The sequence below is a fragment of the Aquarana catesbeiana genome, linkage group LG01 (genome assembly GCF_042186555.1).
Source record: "Aquarana catesbeiana isolate 2022-GZ linkage group LG01, ASM4218655v1, whole genome shotgun sequence".
NCBI classification, from domain to species: domain Eukaryota; kingdom Metazoa; phylum Chordata; class Amphibia; order Anura; family Ranidae; genus Aquarana; species Aquarana catesbeiana.
Window position 1 is genome coordinate 366,585,763 of NC_133324.1, and position 25,972 is coordinate 366,611,734.

General features: G+C 41.5%; 1 protein-coding gene across 1 annotated transcript in view; it reads left to right on the plus strand.

Annotated features, from left to right (window-relative positions):
- SLC35D2 (solute carrier family 35 member D2) overlaps positions 1-25,972 on the plus strand; it is a 184,851-nt gene that overhangs the window by 25,310 nt on the left and 133,569 nt on the right. The window contains exons 4-5 of the mRNA XM_073633125.1: positions 1,390-1,457; positions 15,893-15,964. Of these exons, the coding sequence (XP_073489226.1) occupies positions 1,390-1,457; positions 15,893-15,964 (140 nt within the window). The remainder of the gene's footprint in view (positions 1-1,389; positions 1,458-15,892; positions 15,965-25,972) is intronic.

Here is a 25,972-nt window from a genome sequence, read left to right on the forward strand (position 1 = left end):
TCAATTAAACCATAGACTAAGAGTCATCTCAAACATAATCTTTTATCGGTGTATATTTCTCAATATTCCCAACACTCATATGTTTGTTTCTCAATCTGCTCGTTTAAACCATGAATCTAAATAACATTAAATATATCTATACAAAAATATATATTACAAATAAAAAATTCTCGAATACTAATCTAGTTATAGTTAAAACAAAGCATGAATGGCTAGAGCATAAGTACAACATCATATACTTTCCATAATGTATAAACAATTCTGTCATAATTTAGCGCCACTGTTTTTTTCCTTTTTCCTTGTAGTCACTATTTATTTATTTATTAATTTAAGGATAAAAATACCACTTACATTGTATAATCTCTAATTGGCAGCTCTGTTTCTGTTAGCATTTTCTGTCCTAGGTGCAGTGGTGGGAATTTAAGTAGGGGCAGATTGTTTAAACTTGAATACCAACAGCTATTTGTAATAAATTAGAATCACTCGCAGAATTGAGCGATGGTGATTTGTGGGGAGATCCGTCATCAAACACTAAAAAGTAATGACAGCGACAATTCTACAACTGAGCAAGTTTTTGATTTGATTACATTATTGAATATTTTTTATTATTATTATATTATTATTATTTGGTATAATTATTTATAGTTATTTATTATATTATAATTTATGATTTTGTTTTTCAAACTTTATCATACCCGGAATGTCTACTAGACTGGTTTGGACAGATTTAAGTGAATTATTCCTAAGAATTACAGGCCTACAACATAAAACGCCAAATTTCCATGCAAAATAATGGTACCGCTTTCAGCACCTAAAATCTAAAATAATCATACCGCCAGGGAGGTTAATTTTGAACTATAACTGTTTTTATAGATAAAATGATTGATTTCTCCCTGTATAAATTGTAATAGGGTATATGCCAATTACTAATTGAAACTTGAATATGATCCATTATTGGAATGAGTATGGGACATACAGTATAGCATAGTTACACATGTAATACTCTCTGGACAAAGTATATTGGAGACTAAAGAGAAAACAAAGCTTTTCCGCTGATTGTATGGTGAGGAAGCATCAGCATATTGGTGGGGTCCTCATCCTGATCACTCAGATCTCTCCTTCTACCAGCAAGCTTCAAATGTTGGATTAACAGCACTGTAGAAAGCTATAAAGCTAGATTATGAGGCAGAATCCCTCCCCCATCATAGGGGTTGGTATCATCAGTCCTCCTACACAGGGGATTGTGGGAATCTAATGCAATGAAAGATTTAAGTGCTTATACTGTATTTAAAAATTAATATTTTTTTATATGCATGGTGTTCTTTTATGGTTTTTTAGCTTTATTTATGTAAAACTGAACAAGTTTTAATTTATATCACTTTTTTTCAGCTATTTCCCTTGCCTTTACTGTACATTGGAAATCATTTAACAGGATTATTAAGTACACAGAAGCTCAGGTAATAAAAATAACATACTTAGCCATGTGTCAGTAATAAATGAGACCTGTTCTGCATGTGATTCTGTTGGATTAGAGGATCGTCTACTGAATAAATACTGTATGTATGACAGGATCAGAACATTGCTGCAGAGATAATGCAGTGATGATCAGCTAAGTAAAGAATTTGACAGGTTTTATTTAGGCTTTAAGGGCAGTTCATACAATCATAACCAAACTATTATGCTTTATAGGTATCTCTTAACTGTACTGTTGTTTTAAGCAGTATTTTGTTAAGCTTGCTTTAGAATCTTTTGTATATGTCAATGTTTTTATTGAAAGATCAATAAAGTACAAAAAAGCCAGACACATAGGCAGATTGGCGTCAAGTTATCAAAACATCGCATTCCGATACAGAAAAATAAACGTATGTTCATAGTACTTATCCATCATCCATTGTAAGAACAGAACGTAGTGAGTGTGATAAGTATCCAAAAACTGGTAGAATTGAACAATATCCCTCCAGTTATGATCTGGATAACCCCAGTGTGAGGGGATGGTATAGACCCAGAGTCTTGGGAGGTCCCGGCCATATTCTCCGGGATAGTTCCAAGGCTCATGGTCGTAGGAGGCCGCACATGAGATCATCTGCATAGTGTATGAAATTTCTGGAGACAAGAAAAAAAAAAAGAAACAAATAAAAAGAGAAAAGGGGAGAGAAGAAAGGAAGAAACGAGAGAGAAAGTGAAGGGGGAGGGGGAGGGTCGTCCTGGAGTTCTCTATGGATTTGAAATGTAGTCAATCCATGGGTCCCATATCTTATTAATTTTCTTGACTTTATTACAAAGAATATGAGTGAGTTTATCATTGATCATAATCCAGCTGAGTTTATTTTTAACCTGGTCAAGAGGGATTATCGTCTGTTTCCAATGTCTTGCAATCGTAATTCTTGCCGCCAGTAGTATGTAATTAATCAATTTTACTGAATTTTTGGGAGTTTCGTCTGGCAATTTGTGAAAGAGGGCGGCTTTAGGAGATCTGCAAATATTTACCCCCGTCACTGAGTTAAGTTGAAAATTCAAATCCAAAATCTAGTTACGAGGGGGCATTGCCACCAAATATGTTGCATAGTTCCCAACTGTCCACATCATCGGAAGCAGTTTGGCGAAGTAGAAGTCTTAGCTACTCTAGTGGGTACCAAGTACCAACGTAGAAGCGTTTTATAATTGGCTTCTATAAGAGTAGTATTAATGGAGATCTTGGATAACTGATACACAATATCTTGCCATTCAGAAAGATCAAAAGTTAGATTCAAATCTCTTTCCCACTGGTCCATATAGGCAAGTTTTGAATCTAGCGAGCGAGGGAGGCATACACCGCAGAAATCCGACCCCTCTGGAAGTCTCTGGCCTGACACGTTAATTCAAATGTTGTAAGTGTAAGGAGGCCTACTACTTGGTTAAGTTTAGATCTGGCAAACGATGCAATTTGGTTATATCGAAATTTATTTTTATTTATTTATTTATTTCAGGTACTTTATATAGCGCCGTCAATTTACGCAGCGCTTTACATATACATTGTACATTCACATCAGTCCCTACCCTCAAGGAGCTTACAATCTACGGTCCCTAACTCACATTCATACATACTAGGGACAATTTAGACAGGATCAAATTAACCTACCAGCATGTCTTTGGAGTGTGGGAGGAAACCGGAGTCCCCGGAGGAAACCCACGTAGGCACAGGGAGAACATGCAAACTCCAGGCAGGTAGTGTCGTGGGTGGGATTCGAACCAGCGATCCTTCTTACTGCTAGGCGAAAGTGCTATCCACTGCACCACTGTGCCGCCCAAATAGTTCGTTTGGGGGCATTAGAAACTTGTCTTTAAAATATTGTATAGTGTGCAGTTGATCCCCATTCAGGAAATCTCCAATTCTCAGCAGCCCTTTATTGAGCCAACACTGGAACACCTGTGGGGTCAAACCAGGTGGAAACTCCGGGTTACAAAAAATGGGAGCCAGTGGTGTATGAGGGCACGATGGAGGATTGCGGTTACGTGTCCTATCCCATATTGCTAAAGAATGCGATAAGGTGGGTCATAGTATAGGTGGGCGTTGACGATTAGGAAGCCACATTAATGATCCTATAGCAACTGGGTGACAAGCAAGTGCCTCTATAGAGACCCAAAGAGGGACTGAACCCTTAGCTGTGGTGTAAGCTAGCTGGGCTATCTGAGCTTATTGGTAATATGACTGTAAATTGGAGAGACCAAGCCCCCCCATAGGTTTAGGTGTGTAAAGTGTTCGCTTTTGTATCCAAGGTCTTTTATTACCCCATATGAACCACAGAACCTCAGCCTGTAGACGTTGTAGGTCTCCCCTCGGGACTGCCACAGGCAAAGTTCTAAAGTAGTAAAGGAGTCTAGGTAGTAACGTCATTTTTAATTGACTCTGCCAAACCATGAAAGGGAGTAGTCTGCCCAACAACGAAGATCCTCTTTAAGTCTTTTGAATAATGGGGGGTAGTTTGCCTTATATATAGTGTCTATAGAGGGAGTTAGCTGGATCCCTAGGTACGGGAGAGAATGAGGAGTCCACTTAATACCAAATGTATTTTGAAGAGTCTGCACCTCGGCAGAGGATAGTGATACATTTAATGCCACTGTTTTTTGGGAATTCAGACACAGACCGGAGAGTCGTGAGAAATGATCTAGTAGGGACAACAAGTTGGGCAAGGTTACTTGGGGATTAGTGATATACATAAGAAGATCATCGGCAAATAATGCACATTTATGTTCCTGTTGGCCACAACGAATACCGTGAATGTCAGGGTGGGAACGAATTGCTATAGCTAGGGGTTCTATTGCCAATGCAAATAGTAAAGGGGAAAGTGGGCATCAATGTCTCGTACCCCGCTGAACAGGGAATAGTGATGATTTATGACCTCTAATAGATACTTGGGCTATAGGGGAGCAATATAACATTCTCAGTAGGGAAATTAACGTAGGGCCAAACCCTAGGGTCTCAAGGGTAACAAAAAGGTAGCTCCAATTTAGGCTATCAAAGGCCTTATTAAGGTTCAGTGAGAGGAGCAAGAGTTCCCGGGCGAGTGGAGCATCCCAATTGGACCGTGCTGCTGAAATTAAGGTTATGGATCTACGAATTTGGTCTAGGGTTTGACGTCCCGTTATAAATCCAGATTGGTCTTTATGAATGTAGTGTTCTAGAAAGATATTAAGGCAAGAGGCTAAGATTTTCGTAAGGATCTTTAAATCACAGTTTATTAACGAAATTGGAGTCCCTGTTGGGTTTAGGAATAACACTGATATATGCTTTGTTTTCATCCAAAGGGACCGTACCTCCATCCCGCAGGGAATTAAAGTAAAGAACCATTTGTCGAATCAATTGTCCAGAAATTTTTTTATAATAAAGATTAGGAAGACCATCTGGGCCAGGGCATTTATGGAGTGAGAGTGATTTAATAGCAGCACAGATTTCCTCGCCTGTAAAAGGCTGGTCCATAAGGTCTTTATGATCATCTGTGATGGACAGGAGAGGGAGATTCCCCAAGAATTCCCTAACGGATGGAGGGGCCACGTCCCGAGGGTTGCCATATAGATCAGTGTAAAAATCGTGGAATTCCCAAATAATTTTTTGGGGGTCCTGAGAAAGATGGCCTCCTGACAATCTAATTTTGGGGAGTGCCAAGTGAGAATGTCTAGGGGTAAGCTTATGCGCTAATAAAGAACCTGGGCGGTCCCGCCAGGTATAAAATTTGTGATTCATCCACCTTACTTGTTTCTTGGCCCTAGTGGTGAGGCAGATGTTAAGTTCCAAGCGGGATTGTTCCAATTTAATAAATAGGTTAGGAGACGGAAAGCGTTTATGTTGTTTAGTTAAAACTTCAAACTCCCTGGTCTTGGCAGAGATCAATCCATTGTGAGCTTTTTTAAGCCTGGAGGACAATTGAATAAAGGCTCCCGTCCAGAAGCTTTGTGTGCAGCCCAATTAATAGCAGGGGATGTATCTCCTGGGTTGTTAAGATCAAAGTAAGTTTGTAAATGGGTAGAAATCTCAAGAAAGAGAGATTTGTCACCGAGGAGAGACTCATTCAATCTCCAGTGAGGGTTTGCTGTGCTACTTGTGAGGTCCGAGATCTGAACCATAACTGGGTCATGATCCGACCAGGGGGTAGATAAAATCTTGGCGGATTTCAATTTAGGTAGCAGTCCCGAGAGGAAAAATATGTGATCAATACGGGAGTAGTGTCCATGTGCTCTCGAGTAGTGAGAGTAATCTCTAGCGGTGGGGTTTGCTTCCCTCCATACATCAACTAAATCATAGTGATAAAGTAGTTGTGCAAATTTGTGACTCTGCTTAGGAGGGGGACGAAGCCCCGCAGTTTGTGATTTATCCTTAATAAGATCCAAGGCTAAGTCAAGTGTCTCGGAGCCGAAGCTCAGAGTGCGGAGGAGTCTTCACCAAAAACATGTGATGGGAAGAGTCCTTCGAATGGGGAGAGTGCATAGACACCCCGATAATAAAGAAAAACCACTCCTGCGCAGAAGTGGATAACCAGACAAGTAGTAAATAGATAGCCACCGGCCTTGCTGCACTCAAGGATTGTTGAATCCTAACAGACAACGAGAGAAAAGAAAAAAAGGGCGCACCAGCCATGTGCATTATCCTTTGGATGTAAGTTTATTAAAACCAATAATAAAAAGAAACTACTCACAAACAGTTGTGGAAGATCTCACAGATCGCGTCAGCTAGCAGTTATCCTTGTCTATTCCTCTGTGATCTTTGGAGGGCCCTGCTTATCCCTGACTGCATGCTGTTAGTTGAACACCTTTTATTCTGTGAGATCTTCCACAACTGTTTGTGAGTAGTTTCTTTTTATTATTGGTTTTAATAAACTTACATCCAAAGGATAATGCACATGGCTGGTGTGCCCTTTTTTTCTTTTCTCTCGTTGCATAGACACCCCCAGCAGTAAAGACACATTTAAATACAGATTTGGTCCTACATCTCAACCTAGAAAAAACTGATAGAGCCACATAGTGGACCTGGAAAACAAAAAAACATATTAACCGTAATAAACAACTATTTCAAGGTCGGCTAGAACCCTTAGGCAACAAGTGTATGGTGTATCAAGGTTATCAGAAAAGAGCAAAAAAAAAAAAAAAATTAATTAAAAAAATTAAAAAAGGGCAAAAGCTGCGGCTAATGTCCCATAATGGGACTACTAAGAAGCCGCCGCACCAACCGAAAAGTCCGTCCAATAGGATGAAACAAGTTCTCAAGGTGCATGAGAGCAAGAAGCTGATGTCTTCGTCGGTTTTCTCGGCCTAGTTGACCATAGAGGGGAGAGTGGAGGAGGGGGGTCGTTGGATCCAGGTTGGTTCGGCAATGAGGGGCTGTGAGAGATGAAGCCCAATTTCAATAAGATTGCTTCACCTTTAGCAAATGTAGAAAAGGAGTAGGACTTGCTGTTAAAGGAGAATTGGAGCCTAAAGGGGTAGTTCCATCTATAGCGAATGTTGCGCTGGATCAGCGGTAGCAATAAGGGTTTAAACACTTGGATAGTGGCCTGAGAGATATCAGCAAATATTTGAAGCTTGAGACCATCTATCTCCAGATCCAGGTTTTCTCTGGCATGATGCATCACTGCTTCCTTGATCCGGAAAAAGTGCAGTTTAATGATAACATCCCTGGGGGGGGCCATCAGGTTTTGGAGGAATCAGAGCCCTGTGGATGCGATCAATTTCCAAATGGATGTCATCAATATCAGGTACTGCCGCTTGCATTAGTGAATAAGTGATGGAAGTGATATCCTTTACACTTTCTGGTCTACCCCTGCCTCAAAAATTATATCGCCTGGCGCGATTTTTGAGATCGTCGATTTTGGAGTATGCTTCCTTGAGGCGATCTTGTAAGTCGCTTATCATATTTGAATTTTGGGACACTCTGTGAACAGTATCATCTACTTTCAATTCAAAAGTTTTATGTCCAGGGCCAGTTTGTCAGTAGCCTTAGCCAGTTCCCTTTGTAGCAGATCTGCAAAGCGGGCTAGAAGTATTGGATCACCTGAATACTGTGGCTGAACTGATGAAATAGCAGGAAAATCAGTAACAGTGTCCTGATCTGAAAAGAAAATCTGAAAACTGACCCCTAACATAAACCACCTCCATCCCTAATATAGCAGAGAAACGGACGTCGCCCCTGGGACTTTAAATGAGATGTTCATGGTGATCAAAAGGGTAAACAAGTAAAAAAATAAAAATGATTTATTGAAATTAACAACATCATCCAATATAAAGACATGAGCATGGGTGAACAAATTCATAAAACAGCAACATTGCATAATAATCCTAAAACATAGCCAAAATATAGTAATACATGTGATACAGATATGCATGGTACATCTCTAAACCGACGCGTTTCGCAAGCTTTCCTCGCTTCATCAGGGGCTGATGCGCATATCTGCTGTCTGTAAAAACAAATAAAGTATATATTAGAGTATCGGTTATGATTGGACAAAAGCAAGAAGCCTGAACCGATCATCCCATACTTACTTGTCAGACAAAGGCTACAGAAACTGAACCCAAGTGGGGGTCGGCAGAGGGCATCTCCCCCGGGAGCTGAAGAGACGGGGAACCCAGTAAGGAGGACCGAGGCCAGACGTGGGGGGCAGCATGGCAGTATCGAAAAAGAAAAGAAAACGTGGACCCAAAATACTCCCATATGTCTTGCGGGGCATACTCACTGTATGGAATATACAGATATGTATAAGGTTAAATGTCTTGGAAGTATAAAATAATATGCATCATTGCACACAGTACAAGAGTATCCTGTCATAAAAGTATGAGATATGTGCTGGATGTAAAGTATGCACCAGGTGTCCTGCAGAGTATGGGAGGGAAGAAGGGTATAAAGAGAGAGTCTAGAATGAAGAGGAGAGGGGCAAGTGAGAAGTGTGGTGAGAAGGAGAAAGAAAAAGAAAGAAAGAAAAAGAACAAAGGAAAAAGGGGGGAGGGAGAGGTGGGGGAGTGAGGAAGTGTAGCAGGGTGAAAAGGAAGAGAAACAAAAGAAAATAAAGACAAATGAACTGAAGGTGTAACGACAAAGTAAAGGGAAAAGAGGGAGTGATGAAAAGTATGAGTTGGAGTATAGATAAAAAACGCAAGGTGTGCATATAGGTAAAATACCGCGATTCAGTTCTCAGGCATTCTCAGAGGAGATCGCTCTCCTCTGAGTGCCTGTTTATGAAAGTGTGTAGATCACTTCTCATGTTGAGTTGAGGAGCGATCTACAAACGACAGGAACTCCTGAGAATGGCTCCTTTCACTGTAATCTCGGGTGATATAGCGGGATTACAGTATGAGGAACCATAAAATACAAAAGTGTAACACGAATCAGAACACATTATTCCCCAACATATTAATAAAATAATAAAGTTAAATTCCCCCTACACAATATACATTAACCTAATTATAAAAAAAAACATTGTTTTTATCAATATTTAAAGATCATACATGTCCCTATTTAAATGTGAATGGTGTATAGTAAATCAATGTAATGCACATATGTAATGCAGCTATACACCATTCATATAAATGCAAAATACATTTATAATCATTAAAAAAATAATTTTAATAAAGTATACAAGTATAAATATTTATTAATAAATTAAAATAAAATATATTTCATAATTGATAAACATAAAAATTGATAAACTGGTGCAATGCGAGAACACTGCGAATCCACTGCGGGTTCCCGCATCGCACACTGCCATATGCGAATCGCTGGAGAGTGTCAATACATTGTTAACGACACCCACAGATCAGCTTGCATATCGCACTGTGAACTGACAGTTCGGACATGAATCGGATCGCATATGTGTGAACACACATGCGATCCGATTCTGGTCTGAACAGAAAAAAGGGTCCTGTGCGTGTTTGCACCGAATGTGGTGCGATATCAGCCATACTATCTGTACGGCTGATATCGCACCGCACAGACATCGCATGTAATGTGAATGGCAGTGTGCTGCGAATTACATGCGATGCCAGTGCGATGTCCGGCATCGCACAAGTGTGAACTGGGCCTAAAAGTTAACAACACCCCCAAATCAGTTCGCATATCGCAGTGCGATCTGCAAACTCGGACAGTAATTGAATCGCATGGGCGTGAACACCCATGCGATCCGATTCTGCTGTGGACCAAAAAAAGGGTCCTGTATGAGTTTGGTCTGAGTGCAATGCAAATTCAGCAATACTATCTGTATGGCTGAAATCGCATCGCACAGAGATCGGATGTGATTTTGCACTGCAGTGCGGTGCGAATCACATCCGATCTCGGACACCGCAGCAGTGGGAACTGGCCCTAAATCATATTGCATTTGCACCAAAATGGTACAGGACCCTTTATTTGGTCCGCACTGGAATCGGATCGCATGGGTGTGAACACCCATGCGATCCGATTCCTGCACCATTACATAGTTCGCACTGCGATCTGTGAAATGATCTGGGGGTGTCATTAACTTTACATTGACACCCGCAGTGGTGCGCAGATGTTAATGTAGGTGCGATGTGAAAACCCGCACAGGAATCATATATCTCTCTATATTCTAGATATCTAGATATATATCTATATCTATATATCTATAGATATAGATATATATCTATATATGCAGATATATATATATATATATATATATATATATATATATATATATATATATATATATAATATACACACACTATAAATTCCTATCCTGCTGGTTTTGGGGTGTGTAATGGTGGGGAAGATGTAGTATGACTGTTTGGTGAAAGAAAGAAGTCAAAAGACTTCTTGCTTTCTCCAGATTACTCAGCCAGTTTCAGGCTTCTCACTCTCATTCTCCACTTCTGAAATGGTAAATCAGAAAGTGAGAATTCTGTCACAGATCTCCAGTGAGGTGCTGAGATCGCACATTCATAAACTGGCCGTTTCTGTGACAGTCAGTTACAGATTCTCACTGTGCTGAGATAATCAGCGGAGAACATGTTCTCCGCTGATTATCTCAGTTTCATAAACTGGTAATGACCTGAGATCAGCGGTGAGACTCGGGATCGCCACTGATCTCAGTTTCATAAAAGGACACCATAGGGATGAGTACACAATAGGGTAAAAAAGTATGAGTGTTGAGGATATATAAAAGTGCCTACCAGTGTGGTTGAACGTCCCGCCTGTGTGTTGAAGAAGCGCGATGAGAGAGAAGTTAGCCATGCCAGCACCCCCAGCCTAAATACCCGGACACCCGCCGAATTCTCCGCCCCTAACGTTATGCGTCAGGCGGAGCAAAGTGTCCTGATCTGGCTCTTGACTGCTGGGCTGGCTGCAAAATAAGTCTGCCATCTCTCTATCCAGGACAGAGGAAGTGTGGGAGTCCTGGCTGGGTGCAGCCTGTGAAGGAGGGCTAGGGGGTGAGCAGTGTATGTTTGTGTGCTCACCTGAAGCCAAGGAAGGCATGGAGGGGCTGTTCTGAGGATTGCTCTGTCTGGGAGGTTTGGCGGTCCCCTTCAGTGAGGGCGGCCTTTCCCCTCTGGATGCCGGCGTCCCTCTTGTAGTATAGCCTTGCAGCCCGGGAAGAGTAGCGGGGGCCGCTCTGGGGCTTATTTTGCGGCTGGTGTGGCATTCATTGTGTCCCCGGTCCTCACCCCAGGAGGATCAGGCGGTTAGATGTAGCGGGCAAGGTGTGGGGCTGCTGATTATCACTGTGTCTGCGGGGAGATGTGCAGAGCGGCTCAGAGACACATCTACTCCGGCCGGCCATGCATGCGCTCTCCGCTTTAGAATCTTTTGGCTGCCAAACATTATCCTTCAGAACAGACATTTAAAAAAGCTCTAATAAAATTCACAATACATGTTAAGTCCCAAAATTATGACCCTGCAAATTGGGAGTGTAGATTTTATTTAAATCTTATTGTATTTAGAAAATTAGTTTAAAATGTGTCTGTTATTTTTATTGTCAAAAATAAAACAGTTTCTCCCACATATTGATCTTGGAAATGGGTATTTTGGAAGGAGTGAGCCTTTACTAGGTATTCTCTGATCTCCGATCATAAGGCAGGATTCCCCAACCTCTTGTCACTCATCTGTAATATGGTAGTGTATAAGGCCACCTTCACACTGAGGCATTTTTGCGCTAAAAAAAAGTAGATAGACACTGGTACCTTGTGTAGCGCAGACCTGGGACCGGTCCCAGGTGCTATTCCCTGATAGGCACATAGTAGCCAACTGTAATGGAGGACTTTAACTCTGATCTGCTCCTTCAAAGTGAGAACCATCCTATTGACTGTGAAGGGTAACTAGATTCCAAACCGGAACTCCTCAACAGGAGTATAATCCTGGATGTACTGCTGTAAGCTCTCCTTAATAGGGCAAAGAAAAGTCTCTGGAATCTACCTACCATGTGGATTCCAGACCCCAAAATCATTTTTTTGAAGCTGCAAGTAGTCTCCCAGGGATGCCTCAGCCCTCAGGCTGAGTCTTACTCCCCCAGGAACAAGAGAAAGTTGTTCCAGGCCACAGCCTATTTGTATCCCTCTCAGTCCCCTACTGGTCACTCACTGTCCTGACCAGGGATTGGCTGAAGAGGCATAAATTATGCAGGTCAGGGTCTTCCACTCACTATATCCCAGAGTTCAGTGGGATGCAGGGGAAATGTGCTGAGCCTGCAACCGCAGAACCTAGAACAGACACTAATGTCGTGTACACACGAGCGGAATGTTCAACAGAAAAAGTCTGACGGAAGCTTTTCATCTTCTATTCCGATCGTGTGTATGCCTCATCATTTTTTTTTTCGAAAATTCTGATGGACCTAGAAATGGAACATGTTCTAAATATTTCCGACGGAACCAATTCCTATCGGGAAAACCGCTCGTCTGTATGCTGTTCTGACGGACCAACAATGACGCATGCTCTGAAGCAAGTACGAGACGGAAGCTATTGGCTTATGGCTATTAAACGTCCTTTTTCTAGTCCCATCGTACGTGCTGTACGTCACCTCGTTCTGGACGGTCGGACTTTGGTCGGACTTTGGTTTGACGGCGTGTAGGCAAGACCACTTGAATGGAATTCCGTTGGAGAAACCTTCGGAGTTTATTCCGATGGCAAAACCGGTCGTGTGTTCATGGCATAGTAAGTGAATACTGCATTCCCTGATTACAGGGAGGCCCAAAACTAAATTTCCCTAACGTTAGTAGCCTACTGAGAGGCGCTACAGATGGATGAAAGGTTCACTTTAATTGTTCAATAAATATATTAAAATCCTAATTACTGACATAATTGTAACAACTTGGCTTGAGCATTACCCAGCTCTCACAGGGATCAATTTACTAAGGGCAAAAAGGCTTTTTACTTTGTAAGATCATTTACATTTTACATGGGAATTTGCCCCAAAGCTTAGTGAAAAAAGTGAAGTCCTGCTGGCATCCAAAATCCAATCATGCGCAAGCAAAAATACATTTTTTTTTATTACATTTTCCTTGCACACAACTAGTTATCCTTTGCAAAGAGAAATTTCACCTCATTCACTAAGCTCTCGGGAAACTTCTCTTATAAAGTGCAACTATCCTTGCAAAGTAAACAACCTATTTGCCTTTAGTGAATCAACCCTACAGTTTATACTAGGATAACAGCTGCCATGTGATCTGCCATAGACTTTTTACATTGGCCTCACTCTGTCGTGACTTTACAGGAGTTTCAGGACGCCTCTACTTAACTCTCCTGTTCACATCTGGCCCTGAACCTTTGAAACTGTCCTGGCAGGAGGGCAGGAGGACATACCTGCATAGATTTCTATGTCACTGCACCTGGAGCAACTGCCCCGCTCTGTCTCAGTAAACATCTTGGGGCCAATTAAACTAATTGTCAACTCAGTGAATAGGGGTGGGGGTAAATGTGAAATAATTATAACTCGCACAGAGGCACCATCCATAGTAGAAACAAAATTTAGAAAGGCTAATTGTCAACTTACCTTCACTTAGATCGCTGCTAAACAAGCGAGATGCTAGTGACCAGTGATAAAGATTCTGCAGTATTTCAGCCATTTAGGAAGTAATGTCCATCAGGGCCTGTGGTGATGTACTTTTGTTTGCCTCAAAAGAGAATGCAAAACAACCTTGAAGCAGGATGATGCTGGTTATAAAGACCTTAAATAGAGATCAGGAGGACAACTGTCAGTTGAATGCTTCTGTTAGTATATCCTAAATTTACAAATCCCAGATGCATCCCAAACTGACCTCGAATGCAAGTTCTATGCACTTGAAATCAAGCTGCATTTGCTCATTGACACCAGCCCTTACGTACAGTAAATTGAAGTTGTACTTCAGAGGTTCTGCTGCTGGCAAGGTGTCACCAGCCGTATAATCACCAGTGTAACATAGGTCACATTCCCTTTAAATCAATATGCCCTTTACAGAACAGTGTTGTAAAATTGGAAATGTTTTAGGCCAGATCCGGCTCACTATATTTTTCCTCCTATTACCTTTGATACCATTGACAGGTGTTACATTTTTAATGCTGCTTCAGCTGGAGATCTTAAAGCTGAATTCTGGACACAGATAAAAATGTTCTGTGTTTAATAAAAAATCTGTTTTGGCTTATTGGAAGTTCAGCGTTGAAGGATTCAAATCCACTTTAATATAGAGGACATGTATGTTTTTCATATGCTTTTATGTTGATTTGTGATCCAGTACTTTTAACAGGCATTATTCGTCCACATCTACCAATTCTTGTGTACAATGGCATTGTATTTACACTCATCATCTCTGTTCATTTTTTGGACTGCAGGAAACAGTTTAACATTGCCCACTCTGATTCTTACCATTCTTTCTTTTTTTTGTTTTTTGTTTTTTTTTGTTTTTTTGTTTGATCAAACATGTTCTTATTCCCCATTTAAAATATACATAGTGTACATTGGGAGACTAGCACTTAGCACTAGTAACTTTTACCAATGAGAATAGAAGATGGCTAGTTTTCTATCCCCTATACCATCGCAATCCGCTAATTGTAAACCCTCGCTAGCATACACTGAAACACTTATGCCGCGTACACAGGGCTGGACTTTCAGACAGAATAAGTAGGATGGGAGCTTTCGGTCGGACATTCTGACCGTGTGTATGCCCCATCGGACTTTTTCTGTCGGCATTTACGATGGAACTCAGATATAGAACATGTTCTAAATCTGTCCGTCGGAAATGCCGACGGAGTTAAGCCCGTTTGCAAGTCCGCTCGTATGTACGCGGCATAACTTCTTCCAAAATGAGCCCCTAATGTTCATTTTTTTTGTAAATCTGATACTAATGACATTACTTGCATGCATTTGCTGTTTTTTTTTCATAAATTTCCCCCTGTGCCGACAGAGGAGTCTTCTTTATGGGCACGCTCCCCTTTGGAACTTCAAATGTACTTGCATCCATTCAGATTACCACACACACTGGCAGCGCAACAAAGACACGGAGCAAAAGCCACGCCTCTCCTCCTCCTCCATAGTGATTGACATTGGCTTTTTGTCCCTCCCGCACTGCCTGTGTGTGGCACACTGCACGGATGCATGTACAGTTGTAGTTCCAAGTGCACACATAGAGGAGACACCTAATAAATAAATAAATAAATAAATATAATAATAATAATAATAAAAATAACAAACATGTTCTACTTACCTGCTCTGTTGCAGGGGATTTGCACAGAGCAGCCCAGATCCTCCTCTTCTCGGATCCCTCTTCGCTGCTCCTGGCCTCTCCCTCCCTCAGGAGGGAGAGCCTCGGTTGGTCGAGACACTCGTGGACATCACTGGACAGAGATGGGGCTCAGGTAAGTATTAAGGGGGCTGAGGCAGCTGCATTAAGATGAAAAAACCTTCTGCCTTTACAACCTCTTTAAGTAAGTCTAACACTAAACTAAGACCAAACACGAAACAAAGCCTTAAGGCTTCGTTTACATCTGTGGTTGGGGAGGCCGATAAAACCCCTGGTTAAGCTGTGTTTTTACCCCCCCACCTCCCAACTGCTTCCCATTTAGCTGGGATTTGCTTTGCTTCATGACAGCAGCAGGAATTATACCCTCTGTTGTGCTTGGGGGGCACTACTGCCTGCCAAGCGCAACTCATTAAAGTGAATTGCAACTGCAATTTTCGGCCCATGTGTACTAAGCATACGTTTTGCTGCATTATCACCTCATCTTGCTTCTAGAGCCTTTGCTGAAATCAATCACTAATATAATAAACCAATCAGTTAAAATAATATAATAATATTATCTATTTGAATTTGGCAAGTGTTAAATGTTGTCCTACAAAATACAGTACATAAAGGTAATTGAACAATGTTGAAGATTCAGTGCTTGATTCCAATAAAATGAATGAAAATCATAAGCAGTACAAGTATTAAATAAATGTTTAATTCTCTTTTGCAGCTTACCGATGCTCACCGTTCTGCGAAAATTTAGTATTTTATTTACTCTAATCCTTGAGATGATCGTACTAAGGTAATAATATTTTTGATCATGTCACATTCATCGGGCAACTATTTTTATATGACATGCAATAGAAATACACTGTATTACCAAAAGTATTGGGACGCCTGCCTTTATATGCACATGAACTTTAATGTATTCAATATCTAAATATGGCACTAACTCAAATAAATGCTAATAAGCAAGCAATAATCAATAAATCAATCAGGTCCATAATTAAAGTCCAATCTGTGAAATAACAATCCAGATTCAAAAAAGTGCATGTGCAAAAAAAACAAGTATATTCTTTCCAAGAATCAAAAGTGCATGTACAAACAAAAAATAATAATCATAGATTGCTGATAGTAGATGTGTAGCAGTCAAGTGCAGGGAAAATATATTAATTCTTATAATGTGTATTCACAATTGCTTCCACCATCCATAATCCACCAATAATGTGCCCCAGCCTCTCACCTCAAATAAAGACCCAAACGGGTCTAGTAGTGCTTCTGGTAATTGTGATCTTTAATGGCGGTTTCTGCACCAGACCAAGCAAAGGTGTAAGCAGTGGTTGGGGATAAATATAAAAACAGTGTTTTCCCGCTGTGCAAAATACGTCCTCCTTAGTCTCCTCCACCCTCCTCCATTCAAGACTCATAAGATAAAGGAGATCTCCATAGTGCAGTAATTCAATATAAAATAATTTATTTCAAAGCAGCAAACTTACATTTAAAATTGGAACAGTCAGCATCAATAGATTCAAAGACTTCCGGTCTCGGCCACAACCAGAAGTGACGTCACCCGGCTCCTCCCAAATGAACTTTAATGGCATCCCAGTATTAGTCCGTAGGGTTTAATATTGAGTTGGCTCACCCTTTGCAGCTATAACAGCTTCAACTCTTCTGGGAAGGCTGTCCACAAAGTTTAGGAGTGTGTCTATGGGAATGTTTGACCATTCTTCCAGAAGTGCATTTGTGAGGTCAGGCAGTGATTTGGACGAGAAGGCCTGGCTCAAAGTCTCCGCTCCTAATTCATCCCAAAGGTGTTCTATCAGGTTGAGGTCAGGACTCTATGAAGGCCAGTCAAGTTCCTCCACCCCAAACTCACTCATCTTTGCTTTGTGCAGTGGTCCAAATCATTTGGTGGAGGGGGGACTATGATGTGGGGTTGTTTTTCAGGGGTTGGGCTTGGCCTCTTAGTTCCAGTGAACGGAAGTCTTAAGGCGTCAGCATACCAAGATATTTTGGACAATTTCATGCTCCCAACTTTGTGGGAACAGTTTGGGGATGGTCCCTTCCTGTTCCAACATGACTGTGCACAAAGCAAGGTCCATAAAGACATGGATGAGCAAGTTTGGGGTGGAGGAACTTGAATGGCCTGCACAGAGTCCTGACCACAACTCGATAGAACACCTTTGGGATGAATTCGAGCGGAGACTGCGAGCCAAGCCTTCTCGTCCACATCACTGACCTCACAAATGCGCTTCTGGAAGAATGGTCAGGCATTCCCATAGACACACTCTTAAACCTTGAGGACAGCCTTCCCAGAAGAGTTGAAGCTGTTAAAGCTACAAAGGGTGGGCCAACTCAATATTGAACCCTACGAAGGAATACTGGGATGCCAATAAAACATTCATGTGTGTAAAGGCAGGCGTCCCAATACTTTTGGTAATATAGTGTATCTTGTTTATGTGTACTCTTGTTCAGCATTTTACAATTTTTGTCATTTAATTTTTAAAGTGAAACTAAAGATAATTTTTTTTTTTTTTGGAAAATAACAAACATGTCATACTTACCTGCTCTGTGCAATGGTTTTGACCAAAACCAACCCTGATCCTCATCTTCTCAGGTCACCCCGCCCGTGCTGCCGTGATAAAAACCTTCAACCTTTAGAATCACCTTAAGTATTAATGACACAATACCCACTTCACTATTGCCATACATTTTAAAAAGGCGAAGTGGAGGACGTGTATTTCTGGAGTGCAACAAGTATGTGTCATACTTACCTGCTCTGTGCAATGGTTTTGCACAGAGCAGCACCAATCCTCCTTTTTTCAGGTCCTCCGCCAGCTCTCCTGCCCCCCCCCCCACAAGTACCCCCATAGCAAGCTGTTTGCTATGGGGGCACTTTTGCATGCTTGCTCCCGAGCCAGCTCTATGTGTATATAAGACACACAGAGTGTGACTTAGCCCTGTTCCTACTCCCTCCTCACTGGCTGTGTCTGTGCCAAATAAGTGTGAAATGCAAAACTTTGGTGGGTGTAACAAGATGTCCGCTTGCCGCCTTCTCACTGTATCCCTACTGTGCGGGGTGTACCAAGATGGCGGCGACGGAATGTCACTTCCATTACAAAATCTGATGGGTCGCCAAATCTGATGAAAGCACAGAGATCTGCACCTGTGGACTGACACAGAAAGTAAAATTCTGGATTCCCTTGAGGCAATCTCTCGTGGATGTAAGTGGATCAGTTGGTGTCTCCCTTAACTGAATTTTAAATGTTACACACTTTCTATTACAACATTATGTTACACCCACCAAAGTTTTGCATTTCACACTTATTTTTAACAGTAAACTGAGCTTATATAGTGAAATACAGAATTTAATAATCCATCTGACTGTTTAGATGCTGAATTCTAAAAGCAGCGACAAGCCTGCTGATCTCACAGGTTTGCTAATCTGACAGAACACGGCTGCTTTGAAAAATCAACATCAAAACAGTCTGACGGATTTCAAAATACTGTATCTCACTAAACTGAGTTTACTGTTAAAAATAAGTGTGAAATGCAAGACTCCGGTGGGTGTAACAAGATGTCTGCTTGTCGCCTTCTCACTGTATCCTTACTGTGGACAAGTGCGGGGTGTACCAAGATGGCGGCGACGGAACGTCACTTCCGTTACAAAATCTGACGGGTCACCTAATCTAACGAAACACCTGCAATATTGTAATCCAAGTACGCAATCCAAAACCAGACTCCAGGAACACTCATGACAATAGTCTCTCTCTATTGTTATGTAAAGGCTAAAAACACTTCAAATACATCCAGACAACAATTGTTTCTGGTGCAATAAACAAGCTTTTTCAAAGCCTCATAACTCCATTTTTTGGATCAATTCATTTAACAAGGTCCATCATAGTTAAAGTAACTCTAAAGGTAGAATGCATTAAAGTAAAAAAACGTCTGCCTTTAGAGCCACTTTAAAACACTCCATCCAGGGAATGTCCATGGCTGCATAGCTACCTGGTGTGCCTGATGCTGAAACTCAGCCAGCTCTAGAATGGACACATCAAAAATGAGATCCTCACATCTTTGTTTAACCTGACTTGTCACCAGGATATACAATGGCATCCCCTTGTGCTGCAGCAGTTAATTATAAGTGCATCTGCACTTACAGTTTTTTCTTAGTCCTTTTGAAAAGCCCCCACGAATACTCGGTTCGGCCATCGACGTCCATCTAATGTAGCTTCCTGTGATGATGTGGCAACAATGCTGCATTGCTCCCCAATTCAGAGTAGAGTTGGCACCCTCATTTAGTTTGTACCTGTATTCACTTCAGTGGGGTGAAAAAAATGTGTTGCAGGGGGCATAGCTACAGTATCAGCATTCTCACTGTTGATTGTCAAGCCTGTAGCTTGTCAATCAGCACCATGCCACAACTAGTCGTGTCCACAGCTTTCTTGATTTGCAGCACTGCCTTGGTGCTGGAACCCTACAACGGTGCTCTGCAGTGTCTGGGAAAGAAACATGAGAGACACAAATGAGGGGGGATTTGGCTCAGTCATCAGCATGGTGGATGGGCCTTAATACTAAACCGCCACATACAGTGGCAAAAAAAGTATGTGAAGTTGATAAAACACAAACAAATCTAATTTCTTTTGTCTTTATTGAACACACCCATTAAACATTCACAGTTCTGGAGGGAATAAAGTGAATCCTTGGAGTTAATAGCTGATGGAACCTACGTTGGCAGCAATCACAAATGGCAAGCACTTTTAGATCAGATCTACACAATGTCCAGGAGGAATTTTTGACCATTCTTCTTTACAAAACTGCTTCAGCTCAGACACATTTGTAGGATGTCTGGTGTGGACAGCTCTCTTGAGGTCATTCCACAGCATCTCTATGGGGCTAAGGTCTGGGCTCAGACGGGGCCACTCTAAAAGGCACATTTTTTTTTTTTGAAGCCAGTCTGTGGTAGATTTACTTTGATGTTTAGGGTCATTGTCCTGCTGCATTACCCAAATTCTACTAAGTTTCAGCTGGTAGACAGTCACCCTGATGTTATCATATAGGATATTTTGGTAAACTTGGGAATCCATTTTCATTTTGATGACAGCAAGCGAACCAGGCTGAAGCAGTGAAACAAGCCCTAATCATGATTATCCCTCCATCATACTTTACCATTGGGATGATGTTTTGATGTTGGTATGCTGTGCCCTTTTGCACCATACATGGTGCTGAGTGTACTTCCCAAAAAAATGCAACTTTTGTTTCAGCAGTCCACAAAACATTTTCCCAGCAGCATTGTGGTTTGTTAAAGTGCTCTTTGGCAAACTTCAGGTGTGCAGCAATGTTGTTTTGTTTTTTTTTTTTTTTGTTTTTTTTTTTTTGGAGAGCAGCGGCTCTGTGGTGTTCTGCCATGGATACCCTGCCTGGTCAAAGACTTGGGTATGGTAGTCTCCTAAACAGGGACATTTAGCTGTTACTCATGGTTTCTTCTTTACCTCATTGAGGATTCTGCATTGTGCCTTGGGAGTCAGCTTGGCTGGGCACCCACTTCTAGAAAGAGTAACTACAGTACTAAACTGTTTCCATTTATGGACAATTTGTTTAACTGTTCTCTGATGGATGCCTAAACACTTGCTAAACACAGTAGTTGATATGCATAAGGCTGGAAAGGGATTGTTTTGTATCCCTTTCCAGCCTTATGCATATCAACTACTCTTGATTGTATGTCCTCAGAAAGCTCCTTATTGCAAGGCATGGTTCACATTAACTGATGCTTCTTGAACAGCAATCTTAAAACCACACCTCCAAACTAATTTCAATAATTGGACTCCATATGTGCAAGCTACCGACTCCAATTAGCTTCACTGTCTTGTCCAGGGATGCACTTCATTTGTGCCTCCATAACTGTGAACAAGTTGTTAAAGACAGCTTATGGTCAATTACCAATGTTGAGGAGCTGGTAGGATGGCTCTCAATAATGTCAGTCCTGTTCAGCCAAAGACTATGCCTAATGATCAGAGGCCCTTCCTACCAACCTCAGGTGGGGCTAAGGGGTTAATGAAGTTTTGTGTTTACTTTAGGTAGCCCGTCATACAGAAGCCTTTGGTTGTACTTTTTTTTGTGCCCAAGCATGCTGCTGAGATTTATACTTATGACATAATATACTGTACACAAAGCAGTGATTTGGTGGAGCTGCTCAATCTCTCCCATAACCTGTACTAATAATTTGAACTACAGCCAGTTAGGACCAAGACAGGATATATCAGTGTAAAAAATTGGATTTTGAGTGTTCTTAAGTTTCACCCTCTTCCAGTTCAGGCCATCGTTTAGTTTTTTTGCGCTGTCATACTTTGAAGTACAATTTCTCAATCATCCAACACTGTAACCAAATTCATTTTATATCATTTTTTGAGAATGATAGCGCATTCTCTAAAGTTGTATTTAACCACCTCTGGGTTTTTTTTTAATTTTTTGCTCTTTAAAAGAAAAAAAGACCAAAAAGTTTGAAAAAAAATTTAGTTTTTTTTGCAGATAATCTTTCTTTATAAATTTAGACCAAAATGTATTCTGCTACATTTCTTTGGTGAAAAAAACAAATAGATGTAAATTATTTAGTCTGTGTGAAAGTTATAGAATCTACAAACTATGGTATATGCCTGCATATATTTAGAAATAGGGATGGGCCGAACGAACCCCTGTTCAGTTCGCACCAGCACAATGGTTATATGGGTCCGGGTCCTGCCCTAGGGGACATGTATCAATAAAAAAAAAAGTTTGTGAAAAACGCCATTTTTAAATGAGCAGTGATTTTTTGATTTTTTAAAGTGAAAGCCTAAAAATGAAAATTTCCTTCCAATATAGTGCAGGGGCGTCCCCTTAGTCTACCTGTAAAGTGGCATATCTGAACCATGTCTAGACTCTACTGCAGCAATAATTGCATTTATAAAGCCAAAGAATACATTCTGGTGTCACTTTGACTTTGTATAGAAGTAACGGGTGCGTAAAAATTGGTCTTCGGGTGTCAGCACCTTCCCACCATAACCCTATAGAGGTACTCTTGATGAAAGCAAGAATTGGCCTTGCTGTAAAAAATTGCAATGATATGCACCTGTCAAACAGGTGCAGAAAAATTACTCTTTGGGTGTCGGGGGCGCCTTCCCACCATAACCCTACAGAGGTGCTCTTGATGAAGACAAAGAAAATTGCAAAGATATGCACATGGTTTGTGTTTTTGCCACGTTTAATGTGCCTGAGACAGTTTGCAGATAGCAACAGTGCAATCTGCTGCAGAAGTGCTGAAAAAGCCCCAGACAGCTGAGCTTTGGGGAGTGGGCCGGGAGATAACAGCTGCAGAATGTGATAGAATAGGGTGGCTGCTCTCTACTCTTTCTTGATGTCGGCCTCCTTGGGGTTGTGCCGCCTCACCTTCAGTTTCCACCTCTGCTCTATCTGGCACCCAAGTTGCGTCAGTGACCTCATCATCATCATCATCTCCATCTCCTCCATCTTCATCATTACCACTGAAGACAACTTGGTAATACGCTGCGGCTTGGGGAACTTGAATGCCAATTTGTCTATAAGTGTTCCTCCCTCTCTCTAGGCTCATGTTTCTGTCATCCTCAACCTCAGAACCAACATTTGAATCCAGTAATGGCTGGGCATCATCAAGGAGCAAGCGACTGATGCTGTGGTCAAATAACTCAGCTGACTCCTCAATGGCTGATTTGGGGGCTATGGCAGGAAAAGATGTGGACAAGGTTTATTCACTTTGGCAACTGCAGGGGACTGCACACTTGCCTCTGCTTGCATGACAGAGGTTGAGGAGGATGTGGATGGTTTAGTAAGCCAGTCCACCACCTCCTCTGCATGCTGTGGCTGGATAGCACGGGTAAACTCACTAAACAGAGGATGCCCTACCTCAGGACTGACCACCATGTCCACCTTTGCCTGTGGACACATTTGTTGCTGCCCCCCTTACAGTGCCAAGGGAACGTCTGCCTCTCCTTGTTTTCCTCCCAGACATTATTGGGGTGGTGATTATAAGCAAATATAAAGAAGAAATTTGAAATCTGTACATAGATGCATTTTAATCAATGTAAAGACGTGTTTGGTGCACTTTAATTTGAGTACTCGCACTACACAGACACACTCCATGGATCCACTATAATATACTGCAATATAATGCGCCAAACATACAGTGACGCACAGAACTATATGGCGTTAAACTGGCAGTAATGCATACAAAAGTAAATAGCGTTAAAGTGGCAGTAACACACAAAACTATATGGTGTTAAACTGGCAGTAACGCACAAAACTATATGGTGTTAAACTGCCAGTAACGCACACAGAACTACATGACGTTAAACTGCCAGTAATGCACAGAACTACATGGCGTTAAACTGACAGTAACGCACACAGAACTATATGGCGTTAAACTGGCAGTAACGCAATCAAATAGACGGTGTTCAACCGTCACTACACTGACGCTATCTGAACTGTCCCTACTCTAGCTATACACTAATGTAAAGATTACTGACACGGTCTCACTACACTACACTGCAATTATACGAGCTGTCCCTACTTTACACTAATGTATGTATGAATGACAGGGTCTCACTACAGTGAGCTGTCCCTACTCTAGCTGCACACTATGCAAAGCTGAATGATGGTCCTTCTCACTACACTCACATTATCCCTAGACTGACACTAAACTAATATTCTACACTGACAATTGAAGCAAAATAGCACAGTATAGCACACTAACAGCACTGAACAGAGCCCTGTTCTATCTCTCTCCATGCCGAAATCACACTGAAAATGCCTGCCATTAAAAGAATACTTTCATACTGTGGGGAGGGAATGAGCCGTGATTGGATAAAGTCATGATGACAGTGTCCAATCATGACTCTGACAGTGCTCTTTGCCCTGATTGGCTGAAGCTTTCACCGCTTCAGCCAATCAGGGCTTGCAATGCACTGTTTAGTGCAGCAATGCATTGTGGTTGGTTCGGGGGGCCGAACAAACGTTTTTTTTGGCTGTTCGGTGAACGTACAAACAGCAAAAGTTCGGCCCGAACTAATGCTCGGGCCGAACCATTCGCCCATCCCTATTTAGAAATACATCAAACCTTATGTTCTGACTTCTTATCTCATTTCTTGAGGCCCTAAAATGCAGGGTCAGTACAAATACTCCCAAATGACCCTTTTTGGAAAGTAGACAGTCTGGAGTACTTAGTAAGGGTCATGGTGAGTTTTTTTAAGTTGTAATTTTTTGGCCAAAATTATTTTGGAAAATTCTGAAAGTAAATAATTTTTTTTCACAGAGTTATCATTTTAAAAAGTAACATTTTATACACAGCATAGGCATACATACAATGACACCCCAAAACACGTTCTGCTACTCCTCCCGAGTATAGTGATAACACATGTGTGAGACTTTTTTCACAGCTTAACCACACAGAGGGACCCAAAATCCAAAGAGCACCTTAAAGTGGTTCTAAAGGCTGAAGGTTTTTTACCTTCACGCATTGTATGCATGAAGGTAAAAAACTTTGTGTGCAGCAGCCCCCCAATCCTTACCTGAGCCCCTTCCGATCCAGCGATGTGCACAATAGCCTCAGCTGTATGGGGACTCTCCATCCTCATTGGCTGAGACAGCAGGGGGAGCCCATTGGCTCCCCCTGCTGTCAATCACAGCCAGTGAGTCAATGAGGAGAGAGTGGAGGTGGGGCCTAGCCACGGCTCTATGTCCATGGATGCATAGAGCAGTGGCACGGAAGTGAGTATGCAGCGTTGCCCCCAGGGCAAGCAGCTTTCTCTGGGGCACTGCTTGAGGGGGAAGAGCCAGGAGTGCCGGCGGGGGACCCAAAGAGAAGAGGATCGGCTTGCTCTGTGCAAAACCACTGCACAGAGCAGGTGAGTATAACATGTTTGTTATTTAAAAATAAAATAAAAGCTTTAATATCACTTTAAGGCTTTCTGGGGCATAAATTACACATCTAATTTCCAGACTACCGATAACACGTTTGGAGGCCCTGGGGCAGCAGGACAGTAAAAACACCCACAAAATGATCACATTTTGGAAAGCAAACAACCCAACATATTTTCTAAGAGGCATAAGGAGCCTTTTGAAACTGTCACTTTATTTGCAATCATAATATACTGTAGCTTAGGCAGGTTACCTCTGACTTCTACAGAAAGAAACATCATTCTAGGCCTTCTAAATTACTTTTAGGTGTGGGTCAGGACAAAATTTGTGGCTGTCAGATATCTGGTTTTGTAGTGTATGCATTGGTGTGCACAGCATATTGCATTAGGGTGTGCACCCCAGAGCACAAACACACATTAGACATGTGCGATTAGTTTCGTACGAATCGAAAATTCGTACGAATTTCCGTAAAATCGTATTCGCGAGGATCCGAAATACGAATTGCTATGTTTCCAAATTTTATACGAAATACGAAATTTCGTTTACGAATTTCGGATCCAAATTCCGTTACAACAAAAACGTGACTGGTGTTTTGTTGAATAATCAGAGGTTTTCTTCTGCTGCTGAGTGAGGGTTGGGAAAATTCCTTTTTTTAATATGGGAGTGGGAGACTGGTACTGGTAGTCGATGGGAGATTCAGAATCGGACAAAATAAGAATGTTCGTTAGTCACGATTATTCGTTATGATGAAGTTAAAAACCCAGGAAGTCAGCACAGTACAGGGATGGTGGGAGCCCCTCATAATGATAAATTCATCATAACGAACATTTGTAATTCTTACGAAAAGTTAACGAACCTAATGAAAATTCGTATTTCGTATGAATTC